Here is a 17,221-nt window from a genome sequence, read left to right as displayed (position 1 = left end):
CACTCCCAGGTCCACATGAATGGTGTGATTTGTTATATACAATGGAGCATCCACTAGTTGACGGAGTATTTTAGAATGGGATCTCTGAATAATATTTGTATTAAATTTGGAAGCGCAGCCCCACAGCTTTATTCCATATGTCCATATAGGCTTGATGACATATTTGTAGATAAGGGTTTTGTTTTCAAGTGAGGCTTTGAATTTTCTTCTTATCAACTAATGTAGTTCTTTTGCTTTTGGATCAAGTTGTTTTCTTTTTTTTGTGTTGTGATGTTTCCAGTTAAGTTTTTCTGTATAGGTGTAAGTATTTAGTACGATTGGCTTATGGTATTTCTGTATTGTTTATCTTGACTGATGGACATATACCCTTACGTAGCGTGAATGTTACATTTATAGATTTGGTCTCATTAACTTTGATTTTAGAAGTAGGTAGTAGTAGTTTGAGAGAAAAGTTTTTTTCTAATTTTGTATAGCAGTCCTTGATGCCATACTCTGTCTAAAGTATGTCCGATATCGATGGAAACAGCAAAGCAGTATTATTTGTTTTCCAGGGTTTTATTTATTTTTTGCGTGAGTCGGTGGACACGTTGCACTGTCGATTGTGTTTGTCGGATCCAAATTGATGGCAGGAGATCCATTACTGTGGAGAAAGGTATTCAGTTATTCTATGAGTAGTAATTTTTCATGGAGTTTGGACATTGTAGGTAGAAGTCTTATTGGACGGTAAGATCACTTGTTGGTTGGTTCACCAATCAATGATTTGAGCAGTTTTATATGATTTTGGCCAGTATTCTAGTCTTGGAATTGCATTGGAAATGTATGTTAGCATCACTAACCCTTTTTGTGACAACTCTTTCAGCATTTTGATGATTATTAGGTTGGAGCCCGGTGCTTTTTTCGTGTTCAGTAATTTTATTTCATTGTGTACTTCTTTTGTAGTCATTGCTTTTATGGGGAGTCTTGTGCTCAATTAAATTTCTAGGTTTTGCTCTACTTCTTGGTCTATTTCGTGACCTAATGGCTGGAGGTTTGTAGTGAGATGATCTGCAAATAAATCTGCTTTTTCTTTGTCGCTTCTAGCCCACTATTCGTTTTTTCATACAGATGGGGCTGTTATCCTGAGCTTGGAATTTTTTATTAGCTTCCAAATGGAATTATCTGTTCTTGTTCATTTAGACACGTATTCCTCAAATTGTGCATCCCTTATTTCTTTAAGTTAAGACTAAGATATTGCAAATTGAATGAATTACAGTGCGTTTGGAACATAAAAAGGTAAGTTCACATCAAATTTCATGGAAAAATATTTTTGTGGAAGATTAAAATTGATAACCAAGAGCTTGGGTATTTGAATTTTTCACTTAAATTTTAACGTTGTGTGAAAAAAGTGTGTATACAAAAGTTGTGAATCTCTCTATTATCTACAACTTTTCTATGTAAAATTTTTCCATAGGACTTGTAGTTTTCCCGGAAAATGAGGTGATTCGTTTTCCACTTCTTACTGACCTCAGATCACCCGTTAATTATTTTTGTTCCCATTTTTGTTTCCTCCTTTTCCAATGAGTTTCATCCTACTATCATTTTTTTCTCACTTTTTACCACTTTGAAAGGCTGCTACCCTGGTCTATGTGCAATCCAGAAAACGAAAAAATCCTTAATAAGTCAGCGTCATTCGCAGTTGCGAAATCCCCGTTGTTATTATGAAGTTATATAGACAGCTATTTTTTCCATGCTTATTATAAGATATCCCGATCAACCAAATGATTAAGAATACGAAGAGGTTAATGTTTATGTTTCTTTTCCAAAAAAACTTAACGGCTGAAAATAATGCGAACTTAATACAAAAGTGACTCTTATTGCGTGTTTCTTCATGGGATACACATATTTTCAGCTATTTTCCTATTTCTTTTGCAATTTATCGGGAACTGCAATTGAAACAACTATAATTTTCTAATGATTAATCTTCGAATAATTATTATAACAAATTCAGTTCAGATCAAATAACAAAATTGTGAGAAGTCATAGTACCTATATAGTAAGATGTACAAGAATAACGAGCATTTGGCAATGACTACAAATCTTTTAATACCAAACTACTTCCAATCATAATTTAAAATATCGAAAAACTCCCTCCCCCTAGTATCTTCAAAACTTGTAAGCTACTGAAAATTGGAAACTAAATCTTATAGCTAGTGATACTTGTTTTAATATGCATTCAGAAAAATCTATCCAATTCTATCAATGTTATTTTGTGTTGATGACAGTCTGGATATTGATCCATTCTTAAAAAATATGTTTTTCTAAGGAACCGATAATGTTAGTTTTGGTAATGTGAATCCTGAAAGGTATGAGGTCCAGTGACCGAATTGACCATTACGTTGAACCTAGAGGACTAGATACCGGGATCTCGAGTCCTAGGATCCCGAACGATTTTAGCAGCTGACTTCGTTTGTTAGGTGATCTATTCACTTCGATGTCACTTTCCAAAGAGAGTTTATACATAAAAAATAAAAGAATGGATTTCCAACTCCAATATCAGTGCAATTCAAGCTTTTTCCAGCTATTCTGAAAACGCAGGAGGATTTACAAAAGAATTATACTCATTCGTTGTTAAAATATTCCTTAAAAGTAGAAACAGCAGCAGCCACATCCATGACTGTAGTGGATAGGTTTCCATTTGCTTTTTTGTTATGTCAAAAGGAAGCTCTATCTTTAGGTTAGGTTATTTATCTAAATCTGCATCCACAGTGCGCAATCACGGACATCTACTTGTAATTAAAGATATGTGAATGTAAACATTCATTCAATATGGATTTTTTCGGAATGTGGCCTCATTAACATTTATGAATCTTCGAATGCGGAGACCTGTATTCATATCTTTTGAGAGCGTCTTTTTGGGTTGGATATTTACTGAATACTGAGATTGTGTCGATAGTAACTGACAGTCCAAATATAATGCTATAAGTGTTCAATGCAGTACATCAAGTTGTATGGATGATTTGGATGATGGTGAAGATCTGGAATTAATTTTAGTAATTCGAAAAGGCAACTTACCGGGTTTGAAGGATGATCATGATATTGTACACAAGAACCTCCACTAAAATTGAAAATAGATTCAGTGGCGGACTATTTCATGGAAAATGATGTTTGGATAGGTTTCTTCCATTTGCTTTTTGGTAATGTCAAAAGAAAGCTCTATCTCTATAGGTTAGGTTATTTATCTAAATCTGTATCCACAGTGCGCAACCACGGACATCCACTTTTAATTAAAGATATGTGAATGTGAACATTCATTCAATATGGATTTTTTTGGGTTGTTGTCTTATTCGTATTAATGAATCTTTGACCTGTATTCGTATCTTATGAGAGCGTCGTTTTGGGTTGGATATCTTACTGGATTCTGATACTGTAACGATAGTAAATGACGTGACAGTCGAAATATAATGCTATAAGTGAACAAGCAGAGCATCAAATTTGCTTTGTGTATGGTATCCATTCAGCTTTATGCGATTCATTTTATAAATAATTACCTGATACCACTCCATATAGTTGTATTGATGATTTAGATGAACCTGATATTAAAGAAGTAATTAAAGAAATTCGCAAAGTGGTTTTTTCTGTATAAGTATGTGAAACTAGAATATAAAAAAGAGCTTGATAATTTATTGATATACTAGATTGAATTAAAGATCTTCGGTAGAAATAAGCGAGTGGCGTGTTAAGCTACTCACAAAATCCACATATTCAGACTATTGACAGTAATAATTTGAATGAAAATATCAATGAATTGTTCCCCAGTCCAAGTAAACAGTTTATGAAATAGCAGATTATCATATTAACTAAAAAAATGGAGAACAACTGTGAAATTGAAAAAGAAGGTGAGAAGGAAGCTGGGATGCAAATTGATTCCTTGTCAATTTAGAGTAAGAGATGATTTATCGTTATAAGAAAAAATCTGGGTCTGTATATTTGTGCAATAAGCTGGGAAGCAAACATGGTAATTAGACTTTGGATGCATTATTATTTCGCAATCTGAAGTAATGCACGCTAATTTCAACTACCAACATTCACGCCACGGCCCATAATGATTTGTACTGTAGGGTTTAGGTAGACAAAGCTAATTTCATTGTGTTATCTAATGTGGTAGTAGTTATGTTTATTAAGAGATCAAAGCTGTTAAGATTAAGGTTGAAGTTAAGAGATTTGAAGTTCAACATTCTGTATGCTTACGAATTTTGATATATTTTACAAATATTTGTTCAATTATTACGCCAAAATAGAAAGAGATTTTGATGTAAAACAATCATTTTCGTTCGGGGTCGTAATCCCGTAGTTATCTCGGGATCCCGGGATCGCCCGTGCACAATCCTGTATTCACATGATTAAAAAAGAAATTCGGGATGAAATCCTCTATCTGAACCTCGTGGTGTAGTTTATCTAGCACTATATTTCACATTCATACACCATCTCACTGCATCGTAATAGTACAACGGAGCAGCAAATTGTTGTTATTTACCGACTTTATCTCAAAATACTCTAAAATATCAAGAATGAATGACCAGGGTATATTTTTTTTGCTCTTCAAGAGACATGCTAGGCTTACCATTTCCATTGGAGTGGAATGTTTATTTGAATCATATTTCATTTCTAATATCAACCGTAGGTAAATACACAAAGTAGTTGTTCATTCTAAATATTTTTCCTTCATCAATTTCGATAAGAAGGTGAATATTGAACGATTGCAGTTAAAATGAAACGTTCACTACGTTGATTAAGGAAACACTCAAATATCCCGACAATGGTTCATATTTTGAGGATAATTGAGGATAGAAAAATTATACAAAATTGAATGTGCTGTGAACTAATGAGTGACAATCAATTCATCGAGGATATTTGGAGAAATTTACTTCGTTTATTTCCAATTCAATGTGTATTCCACGAAGGTCTAGAATTAAATCAAATGTTACCAATAAAAATCTTTCTATTTCCGTCTACTGAACGCTTAGTTACGATTCACTTACCCCGTAAAATTATCAATTACTCTGAAAAGTCGTCAAATATGTCGGATGACTTTGAAGTTTAAATGATCATACCAAATATTGAGGTTTTAGTTGCGTTGCCTTTATTCATATGTATAATTTACATTAACCACAATTTTGTTCTTTGTTGTTCATGCGGAACCTTACGTTAATGGTTTATGAATGATAACAATCTCAAATTCAATATAAGTTATCCTCCTCGTAACATCAATTATAGGGAGTAGTAGCATGTAAAATAAATAATGTACGTGACATGAATTCTCATATTTGCTGATCTATTATAGCCAAAATTACACGTGAAGCCCGAAAATGCATGAGAACGATCTGCAATTACTTGTATATCACATATGGACCAACGATCATGAATGTGAATTTCCAAATTACATTTCAGTTTCAAAACGGATTAAATGATGCTTAAAAAATGTGGACCATAACTCCGTTCCTATTTGTGATAAAGTGTTGAAACTGTAGTGAGCTAGTGAATTTACAGTGTTGTTGGAATTTGTAAAATCTACTCTTTATAGATAAAATAAAATTGATTATACTGATACTACGCTCATTTCACTACCTATCCTACTTCATCGAAGGAAATAACCAGGAAACAATTATGTGTTTCATATATTAAAAAAAGCTTTTGATATCAAATAAAGTGAAAACGGGGGAGATCTTCCATTACGTGACTAATAAGTCAGCATCAGTATTCATATCAATCATATTAAAATTTCTGTCAACTCAATAGAAATAATCGGTATGATTGTATTCTATTTATATGGTAAACTTATATTGGGCGCAGTGACGTAGCTAGGTAACCAAGGGCTCTACGGCAAATTAAATTATGGGGACCCACTGCTATGTAGACTGATTAGTTTTTATCAAATATTTTATCAAACAAAAATATTAAATATACAAATACTTCAAAAATGCTAAACTACTTAAGCTCTTTTTTGTGCTTTGCAGGGCAAGTAATAAAAATATTAAACAGTAACAATATAAATTACAATTAATACTTGTTGTAGGTTTGGCTAATAAACGAAAAAGAGAAGATTCAAGGGTCTATCATATAAAGGTCGAACCTACCAACTGACTAAATAAAAATTATATTTATAATTTTTTCCTAGTTTTTTTTTGCCAAATGACTTTTCAGCTGCTGCAGAAGTGTCAGGAATTGTGAAGAATAATGACATTACTGTAAATAATTCCGTTAAGTCGCATTCTAGCACTGCATATATCTGAATGTTTTCTTTGGAATTTGTCACACTTTTATAATTGATAAAGTTGCTTCAACATTATGTAATAAAAATGTTGGTGTAATCAAATCGAATATATGACATACTGCACTCATACCAATAATACGTGTATCTAATTGAGATATTACTGTGTCTAATACATTATAGAAAATCTCAATTTTGAATATTTTTTCTCGGTTTGGAAATCAGTGATCAGCAGATAATTCATCAAAAAGTTTTTCAAATTTTCTTTGCCTTTTTTTTTTAAATGGGTATTAATACCATATTTTCTTGCAGTTTGACAGGCTTTGCACCTAAATAATTCGAAATCATTTCTATAAATTTGCAACTTTGCTTTGGTCTCTGCTTTACTCGCCTCGCCCAAATTGATATCGCATTTTTTTAAAGTTTTAGATGAATACCTTCAATATCTTCAATACACTCTGCATGAATTCGCAAGGCAATACGAACTCGAAATTCAGCATTTTTGTTTTGATACTCTCTGCTTCACTACGCTTATCCATTAGTGGATCCCTACGTTTGATGCTGCTTCCGAAAAAGTTATACAAATCTTTCAACGTTGCGAAAAAAATCTGAATTTCCACACAACTGCTAACGGCATCATTTAACACCAAATTTAAATTATGCGTGGCATAATGTACATACTCTGCGTTGGGCTGGATATCCTTAGTATGTTTTTGTACACCATTATACACACCACTCATCACACTGGATCCATTATAGCTTTGCCCCATACACAATATTTTTGTCGATAAATAATTTTGTGACTTGGTTGTCTAAATCTACTGCGCCATGTTTCATCAATCTATATCAATTGGATGTCCATTTTCCGATTTGATTATTACTGCATACCTCACAACAATGCTTAGCTGATCTACCTTCAATATGTCCTGTGTTGTATTCATTATGATGGCAAAAAACGGTGAGGCTCTAATTTGTTCTAGTAGATGGGTTTCGAATTTGGTCCCAAAGCTCTCAATTATTTCATTTTGAATTGTTGCACTCAGATATATTGTACATCCTAAAAACATAAAAAAACACAGTTTCAAAATCGTCCTAATATTAAACAATTAATGATTATGAAGGAAATAAAACGATAAAAATACTTAGAAATAATAATTAATTATTTTTGGGCATATTCAAAACTTACGGCAAAATGTGATCATATCGGGCGACAACTTCGACAAAGGACAGAAAATTTCCGTGGTATCCTTCCTGACTTAAATCTTCTTGATGTCCTCTCAAAGTAAGAAACTCCTTGCTAGGGCAACTATGATATCGAATAACATTTGAAGAACCATTTTCCAAAATGATGCTTCTTTGTGAATTTCACTTTCAAGTTCCTTGTCGATAGTATTAGTATCGTTTTTTTTGAATGCATTCACAGCACATGTATGGCCACTCGAACAACTGTTTTGTTCAATTCTTTCTGATAAATCCTTCCAATCTCGAATTCCTGTACACCAAACATTATTCCTTTGTGAAGCAAATGACCGGCGGGGCTAACAATAGGCAGCGTCTAGTATTTTGGAATAACACAACCAAAAACGATTAACTGGCCCATATTCAGAACAAGAAACATAGTACGATTTTGAAAAACCCATATTGTTCTGGTTGATGTCTAATGGAAAAGGTCCTGAAGGCCCTATATCAAGAATTTGACGTTTTCCGTTATCACTCAATATTTTTTTCGTGAAGTTTCTAAATTCATGAGAAGATTTGTCGTACACATTTTCGAAAAATATAGAGGTCTATAGTTCCTCCAAATAATTGTCGAATCTTCTTCAGTAAGCTTCTCAACCGACACTGCAGTAACCACATTATTTAAGTCAGTATCAATAGAAATATTTCGGCCAGATGTACTTGCAGGAGGCTGACTAAAAAACTTGTCAATTTTGGGCAATTTTTGTTTACTATTCCATAGAGGAAAGTTCCAAGGGCCCAAGCTTGGCCCAACTACCAAGCTTAACTACCAGGACAGGGCCAAGGTTAAATACCAAGACTTATTCATTACATAACTTTTTCATCTTCATATTAATTTCACTTCTTTCTCTATGATTGTTTTGATTTTAAAAATAAGCAAACATAAATTTTTATACTCAATCTCATTCTTACTGTAATTATCAACATAATAATATCAGTTAATTAGTTAAATAAAAATATTCACTAACTCAACCACTTGAATTATGATTATTAAAAGCTTGTAGATTGCATAAGTATGTACCACTATCGTTAATCTCACCAACAGAACTGATCTTCACACTTGAATTATTTAAGCTTTGTCCGTTCACAATAGAGTGTTTTTTTCTCTATTCAAAGCACGCCATCTTTGAACTCGAACATACGCATGAGACATGTTTACTTTTAGTAGTGATAAATAATAAAAACTGTGATGAGAAACACACACACTGAATAAACTGGAGATCGGATTGATCAGACCCACAATAAAAAAAAGTATGGCTGCCGACGGGTGTTGGGCGAAAATACTCGAACCACGCCCCATGTGACCGAACAGCCGAAGCTTGGGTCCCCAATGAATGGCCAAGGCTGGATTAACCAGGATTGGCCCAACCTTGGACCAAGCCTAGGTTGTCAACGAATGGATAAGGCTGGAATATCCAGGCTTGGCCCAAGCTTGGGTAATCATTGGTATGGCCAAGGCTGGGTCAACCAACCTTGGCCAGAGCCTGGGTTGACAATAAATGGCCAAGGCTGGGATATTAATCGGTTTTCCACCTATTTTCTGAAATAACTGGGGTTAATACACCGATAATTATAATCTGGGACTTGTTTGAAAATTCTAGAGATATTTACCATTTTTACAGATATATAAACACTAGGATATGATTATGATGACATACAAAATTTAAAAAAAAAATCTTTTAGAAGTACAATCAGACTTCAATGTCTACGAGGAACGAACGCTGTCATCCCCTATTAAAGGCGATGCATATCGATTCAGATTTGGACGTGATAAACCGATTACTTCCTCTCAAAGAGCCATCCTAATGATCCTAATATTTGAGAATATCTAGCATAAATAGTTTTACTTGTCATTCAAAAGGTTTTGAGTTCAGTACACACATTTGGAAACTTTCTTCTATTGACGTTAAGTATATAGAGAAAATAACGTGTTCTAATAATGAGTGTCAGATACGATAATGATTGTCAATGTACTTGAGTGCGAACAACTCAAACATTATTCATTGGAATATACGTTTCTTTGTGTCGAATGAGAATAGTTTGGTGTTATAACATCTGATCTGAAAATTAACATCGCGTTGATATCAGAAGCGATGTTCAATCCAAATGAAATTTTGACATTTTCTGGCTACGTATTTTCTGCATTTCAAAAAATTGACGGACACTTCGTACTACATTGATTTTGTTTAATTACAATTACGCAAATAAGCATATAAGGTAAAATCTGCGAATGAATGTACTTTAATTTTGAAAGTTAGAGACATCTTAAAAAATCGAATCATTGAATATTATCATTGCATATATCTTAAAGTAGTCCAACAATTTGACGATGGATTCTCAACTAAGAAGACATCAAGAAGAACCAATAAGTCGCTGATCGATCTACCGTTGAAAACTAAAATGAGTGACAGACATTTTAGAATCACACAGTTTCGCTATTCTGATATATTTTCTTTACTCAGCAGAATAACTTTCAGCAACCTAGAATGAAAATATGTATAATATAGAAGTCTTAACCTCAGTAGTTATAGGTTTATAAACATATAAAGTAAACAAATCATCAACAGAACCTTGGTAAGACAGTGGGATTGCACTGCAAAAATTTGAATAGAAAATGGGCAGCAACCAAAAATTTCTAAAAATTAAAGCAAAAAAATACTGAAAAATCTTCAGTAATCAATACAAAACAGCGTTTGGATGGTAGCAAGATAAAAGAGTGCAAAGCAATAATAGGCTCTACTTCAGAAAGGATACCTTCTGAGGACTTCGACTGTATGAAGGATTTTGGAAAGTCAATTGCTTCTTTCTTTTGTCGAGATTTCACAAACAACCATGAAAAAGAAAGATACAAAAAAATTATAAACCTTATAATTTAGCATAGCATTCTTCCTCAAAAACGAATAACACATATGGAATAGATTATATTACATACGACATAATATGGAATTCACCTCTTAAGGTAAAATAATTTGTAGTAGAAATACACAACTTTGCCAACACTCATAAGATCATAAAAGATTGTAAGTAAATATGCTTTTTAATAAACCATTACCTGAACATTTGAACCAGTTGACCTAATTGTAGTTCTCGAAAAGTTAATCAGTATTATATACTGTGTAACTTATTTAATTGTAGAAAAGTGAATGTCAATTCACTCCCAAACCATCCAGATTCTTCAACATTATTACCTCAAAGAGGAGTACTCCATTATTATTAAAATGTTCACGACAAGTCTATAAATACTCGTATATAATCAACTCTTGATTAATTAAATAAGGAGAAAATTTTGAACTCCATAAATCGGATGATACAACCTATCTAAAAACTTCACCAAAATAAAAACGGTTATGAAATTGGTTTTAAGGTTACATTCAATAAATCGGCATATGTTTTTTACAAAATCTCACATGGATAATATGACAACAAACGAGATTCTATACCCAGTTCCAATATCGGTAGTTTATCTTGGTATTACATTAGATCAAAAAACTCTCTTCGAAAAGTTCGAAAATGAAGTGAAGATTCAATCTTCTAAATATAATACTACGGATATGCTGGGAGGACGATTAATTTACAGGTATAAATTGATATAAAGCATAGATTGGATCTATTATTGATTATGGATCTAGGCCTTATCGAATCGCGAGTTGTAATGAGAAAACTAGAAATCAGCCAAAACTATTTGTTTGTAGAGGGAAAAATCGTCATAACACATCTTGGTTGCTGGAATTCTCAGGATATGTGAGATTTTCATCCACTAAAAGCCCTCCTCTGCGCTTTTCAACAGACAGTATACCGCAACCACCAGAAGGTATTACTCCATCACAATGCATAGTCTTATTTTATCTCCATATCAGATAGGGTTTTCCAGACTTCCTCGCTAGCTATCATTCATTGGACAATATTTTCTGGTGACAATTAGCTCCTGATTTGTTCTACGCCTGCCATCTTAGACATGCAAAAATGTTATGCTTTGCAGTATCTTCCACAAGGACAACTTGGTGAGTCTGTAATTTTAAATTGGTGAAAATAAATTATTAAATATCCATGTCCTGTGGATCCCATGAATCAATCTTTTTGTTATGCTACCTTTTTCGGTCATACTGTCCACCATATGTCAAGCTTCTTTCCCTTACCACTAAGTATATAGGTATCTATCTAGGTATTACTACTATTTCCGTTGAGACTGTTTGAAACACGCTGCAGATTCTAATAACTAGTTTTCTTTAAATTTTTTGAGTATGTTGTTGTTCTTTTGGAATCTGAGTGCATGATACCAACATGGAGCTGCATATAGCATGATTAAGTGAGTGACCGTACTCAAGAATTTTCGCTTCATAAAAGTAGAACCATCGAGGTTTGGCTCAAGGCAATCGCAGATGCCTCAGATTTTTTGCAGATCTTCATGATATGTTCCCTGGTCCATACAGCCTCCAAGACTTATTTCTGGTTTATTAGTGACAAGTGTATTATCAACTTCTAAGGTCACCTGCTTAACTGCAATACGTCAGTATTTTTGCTTCCGCAAATTATAGATTCATTTCTCTCATATCCACCGATATCCTTTGTATTGCAATATCTGTTACCAGTAATTCTTGTGATTCTCAGGTGACCACCATTGCAAGAGCATTAGAATAATCAATTAAAGAGATGTTTTGCGGCATCTCTAGTTTGAGGATTTTGTCAACGATAATTAAAATCATTTCAAGAAAATATTAGTAGCTCTACAAAAAAAATATTGAACCAAAAATCCTCCGTCGATGACATATCTTTCATATGACGAATTAATTAATAGTTTGAATATTTCCAGAACATATAAATGTTGTGATTTTGTCATAGCATTGATATCCGTTGATGTTGTATGCTGGAATTCCACATTACGCAAATAATTGATAATCAGTAGGAGTATACTCTAATCATATCATTAAAATATATTCATCATACGGAATTATATGCGCGTGTTTCCAAACAATATGGTAGCATGAGATGTATGTAGCTAAGTTAGGAAAACAAGGAAACACAACCAAAATTTTTAGTTGTGGTGGTAGGGGTGGTGCAATGAAGAAATATATCATTTTTCAACCTCCCCCTATTCAAAATTGAGTGAGTAGTTCAGGAAGGAGGTTGACCAAAGATCTTCTTCTTAGAAAAGGAATTGATTTTATTTCAATTATGTAAATTGTGATGAATACTGCCAAATGTCGGACAGTCCAATTATTATAAGTAACATATTTTAAGTAATTTTGCTTAATGCTTACAATAATTGTTTTATAAACATGTACAAAACCAGAGCATATTATTATGTGCCTGTGGAACAATTTTGGTATTAATTTTATCAATGTCAATATTTCTCTTATTGGTTAGAAGCAGTACATTTTCCAAGTATCTGTGTCGATCAAAATGTGATAGTAAATAGATATGCTCTTTTTAATTTCTAGAAATCTTTGTATTTATTCATGACGCATGGCTGATACGCACAATTATAGGCTTAGAAAATGTTTGTACTTGAGTTGATGGTAAAATTACTAGAAAATAGGCAAGTATTGTTGAATATAACTATTAATTCTCTACATGTGTTTACAACAGTAATCATCAATGTCTACATGTACAATTTTCTTGTCGCCCCAGTAAATGTCACGGAACGATAACTTCTTTCAACTTACGTTGTTAGTTTGGTTTTGATGATAACATCATATTGTCAAATAATTGTTCCAACTTAACGTTCACTATTATATTTGATGTTATAAAAAATAAGCTCTTTATTTTTCTTTATTAACAATAACGGTTCGAAATCAACAATCTATTAATAATATTTCTGTGTCAGAATAAAAAATTAGTGTTAGTATTATAGCACAGGAGCTTGACATGATAGTGTGTGAATATCAATACCCATCACAATTATTATAAAGTCTGACAAATGACTAGTTAAGATACTATATTATCGAAATCTCGTATCCAAAGTGTTTAAGAGTCTCACTATAAGTATTCAGTAAATAATTGTATAGAATGGTCACATAAAAAGTGCAATATTTCTATGCAACTTGCTTTCGGGCTAAAGAAGAGGGCTATTGAAGAAATTAAAGCTAGCGAATCGAGTACATCCAAACAAAATTTCTTTGTAATTAAGTTGAATAATGCATTTATACAGCTATTCGGGCTCCATTCTCCAATATTTAGGTTAAGCGAATAGTTTTGTTGAACGGTTTGCTAATTTATTCTAAATTAGATTTCACAGTATTCAGAAACCATCGTAACAATTGTAGCCTTATCAGCTTCAGAAAAGTCTGTCTCTCATTTTCTACTTGCAGCTTCAGTTTCAAAATTATTTCTACGAATAAATAATTATTTTCATCTTGAAATTTTGTACTTCATACGCATTTTCGGATATATTTGAATATATTTCGATGAAGAAATATTTTTTAGTCTCATTTTTTGTTCATTTTTCAATAAAAAATATAGAAAAAGACTGAAAAATTGCACATAAAAAAAGGTACCTTCAGGTGTTGACTGGGTCTTAGCACTACTCCATAACTTTAAGTTCTTGTTTTGGTAAAGAGATCTTCTGTTGCAAGTGTTAGTTATTGAATATTCAATTCACTCACTTGTATTCTAATTTATAAATGAATTATGTTGAACGAGCATCGGAGCCCTGAGAGTGGCTCGTCAAGAGTGTGATGTAAGTTCAGATCGTAAATTGCGAAATAAGTGACATATGTTTATTTACATTGTTCATTGATAGTTCCAAGAGGGAACTTATGGCCTACTATTTCGATATACGCACGTCCAAGGCTGATAACAAACTAATTGAACAAAAAGTAGATTTTGATGATAGTAGAGCTTACGCCAGATATTTAATAAAAATTAGAGATTACAGAAATTTTAACTCTGGGGACCATAAAGAAATTTAAGTTGAAATAATGCCATACGAGTAAATTTAGTCACCAAATTTGTTTTTTGAAACGAACCTTAAATGCTTACAGGCTCAAAAAAACTCGAATTCTGACTGAAAACTATATAGGAAAGTTGTAAGATTATGTCAAACTTTGTTGTAACCACCCTTCTGAGAATATCTAAATCGATTTTGATGTCAAAACATTCGAATTAAGTGGAAAATAAAATTGGGGTCAATAGAATGAAATTTATCGCTGGAGTCGGTAACTTATCAAGTTTCATAATATTTTTCTATTTATCCTAATCCTAATCTCTTACTATTGAATGAGCTGAAGCAGAACATTGATTATCAAGATGTATATTATACCAAAGCATTAGATGAAAACGAATAATTCCCACTATAAAATAACAGAGCCTGCATTATGCACTTGTTTAATTTTTCTCATTTAAGTTCTTGAATAATTTCACTCAAACCCAACGCTGTGTTGATATCAATTACGGAGGCATTTACATTGATATTTCATCGTTAAAGAGTAATTGTATGTTCATTTGATGCACAAATTTCTCCTCAAAATTATTCGTCAACACTCTGGTTTTTATGAATAAATTTTCAAGAAAAAGATAAACGCCTACCGTGAAAGATACTTACCAAATTTCTCCGTAAATATCGACCGCGACCTTGATTCAAAAGTGACCTCCTTAGAGAAATTTTTCTACTCTTGTTTTTATTCTGTGAATACGAAGCACGCCGCGACGTTCTAATTAACCTGACACGGCTTAAATTACGTCAATCACGTTCGAAATATGATTGTAGGTATAAGTGAAATAATTCAAAGGATTGTGGTAGGATATAGGAATCAGTTCTCTCAAAATATGTTGTTCCGGTAAAATTTGGCATACATGTAAGGGATCTGGTGATATGTAAATGAATAAATGGATATAAATGATATAACTACATACTTTTATAAAATTTAATAATGAATCAAATCTCAATGATTTCTAACACATTTCCTAATGCGCATACTCAAAATAATATGTACCAATATCTTCTTTATATATCTTATAATGTACAACTTCTATCTCATATAAAAAAAGGCATCAAAATTAAAATCAAACGTTTTAAATTTACGAAATTTCTATGTAACACATTCTATTAGAGAGAAACCTGCAATCTTTGTGTTTAAGCTAGAAGTTGATTCAAGCTTGGTAGAAATAGTCTTTATATGGTTCCATACCTTCCCAGTTGAAAACTTACGGTGTCCTTGAAAGTTAACGACCGCTTCTTTATCCTGCACTCTTGTTCTATATATCTATCTCTTAATGATTACCCATTTTGGTACCATGTGTGAAAAAAATCAGTTATATAAAATATTCTTGGAAAAGTATTTTGAAGATTATCGATAATTGTAATGGGCAATAAATTAGGTGTAATGCATTAGAAACCGTTTGTTATAAAGCTTGCTACAATAGTAAAAATTCAGTTGGAGTACTCAATAGTACGAATTCAGAATTTGATACAGAATATTTCTAAATTCATGAAACAGTATTGTGTGAAATTTAGATAATGATTGATGATAAATAGGGTAATGGTAAGTAATTTCATCCCCTTATAATATAGCAGGTATTTCCTAGCCTGTAACTACCTTGTAGGGTTGATATCTCCGAAGTATGTGGTTTGAGGAAATTATATGGAAACATCATCATAATTTTGTGCACGCTATCACCTCTACAAATTCAGACACACTCTTTAGAACTCTTTCGATATTTTTCACTGAATTGTCGTACCCATTATTACTTTAAAGCAAAACTACAACGTGGTATCCTAAAGTATAAATAAATATAACTTAGTGTGTTCTTATAACAAGTTTGTTTACCACACCCCAATTAAAATGTTACAAATCAAGATATTTTCTGGAAGAAAACTACAATTCAAAATGAGTTACGCTTGTAATGAATGTTGAGATAATACACATCTTCTTGTACCCATTTGGTATTAGATGTAAGTAATATGTAATTGGCATATGAAAAAGACGGAAAATGATTGTGAGGTTTTTATTTTTATATAATGATTCCTCTTTGGTTCTATTCCAGCAGAAATTTCCTTATATTATTGATATATCTGTTGTTTGAGTTTGAAAAGAGTCAGATAAGGGTCAGACCTGGAATATATCGTGGGCATTTTAAAGCAACATCATTCAAATTCGTGTTTACCGGCGTGGAGCTAACGCCCCACAGGGGGCAATTTGATTTTAAAGGAGGGCAATCCGAAATTTAAACCTTTTGCTCTAGGCCATTCAAATACAAAGGTAGATTTCGGTGCCCAATTGGAAGAAAAAAGAAAATTCTTAAATAATTGCGGCCAATAAATGCTTTAAATTTGTGTGACGAGACCAAAATATCAACAAGGTTTTTGTCAACGTTAAGTTAATCTCCCTGCGAATGGATACCCGGACAGTTTAAAATCCTGCTAAACAACGCAGTCGTTCGAATGTAAATCAAAAAACTTCTATTTCGTTAACAATTTACTGTGACTTCTTTCTAAAACCTATCATTTGAATTTCTGAATTAGACAACCCAATTTTTTAATATTAAAAATTGTTTATGTTGCATAAGGGTCATAAGATTTTAGAAGGGCTTGGGTGTTGCTTGGCACGAAAAAGATTGGGAAACACTGGTTTGGATACTAATGATAGATATTTTTTTGTGTACCGGACAGTTACTGCGCGATCTCCTTTCTCAGTTCAAGACTTTACAAAATCAGTTTGTTGTGAAGATGTTTAAATATATAAATGAAGAAATTCTAACTCTGCTAAGTAGACAATATCAAAATTATTCTGAGAGCTC

General features: G+C 32.7%; 1 protein-coding gene across 1 annotated transcript in view; it reads left to right on the top strand.

Annotated features, from left to right (window-relative positions):
• The window catches only part of LOC130443949 (neuropeptide F receptor), a 139,850-nt gene extending 134,174 nt beyond the window's left edge, over window positions 1–5,676 (top strand). Inside the window, exon 7 of the mRNA XM_056778860.1 lies at window positions 5,321–5,676. Within this exon, the coding sequence (XP_056634838.1) occupies window positions 5,321–5,353 (33 nt within the window). The 3' untranslated portion in view covers window positions 5,354–5,676. The remainder of the gene's footprint in view (window positions 1–5,320) is intronic.
• Window positions 5,677–17,221: the final 11,545 nt, after the last annotated feature.

This window comes from Diorhabda sublineata, chromosome 5 (assembly GCF_026230105.1).
Source record: "Diorhabda sublineata isolate icDioSubl1.1 chromosome 5, icDioSubl1.1, whole genome shotgun sequence".
Lineage (NCBI taxonomy): Eukaryota > Metazoa > Arthropoda > Insecta > Coleoptera > Chrysomelidae > Diorhabda > Diorhabda sublineata.
Note: the sequence above shows the minus strand (reverse complement) of the source record. Positions and strands in the feature narration are given on the sequence as shown.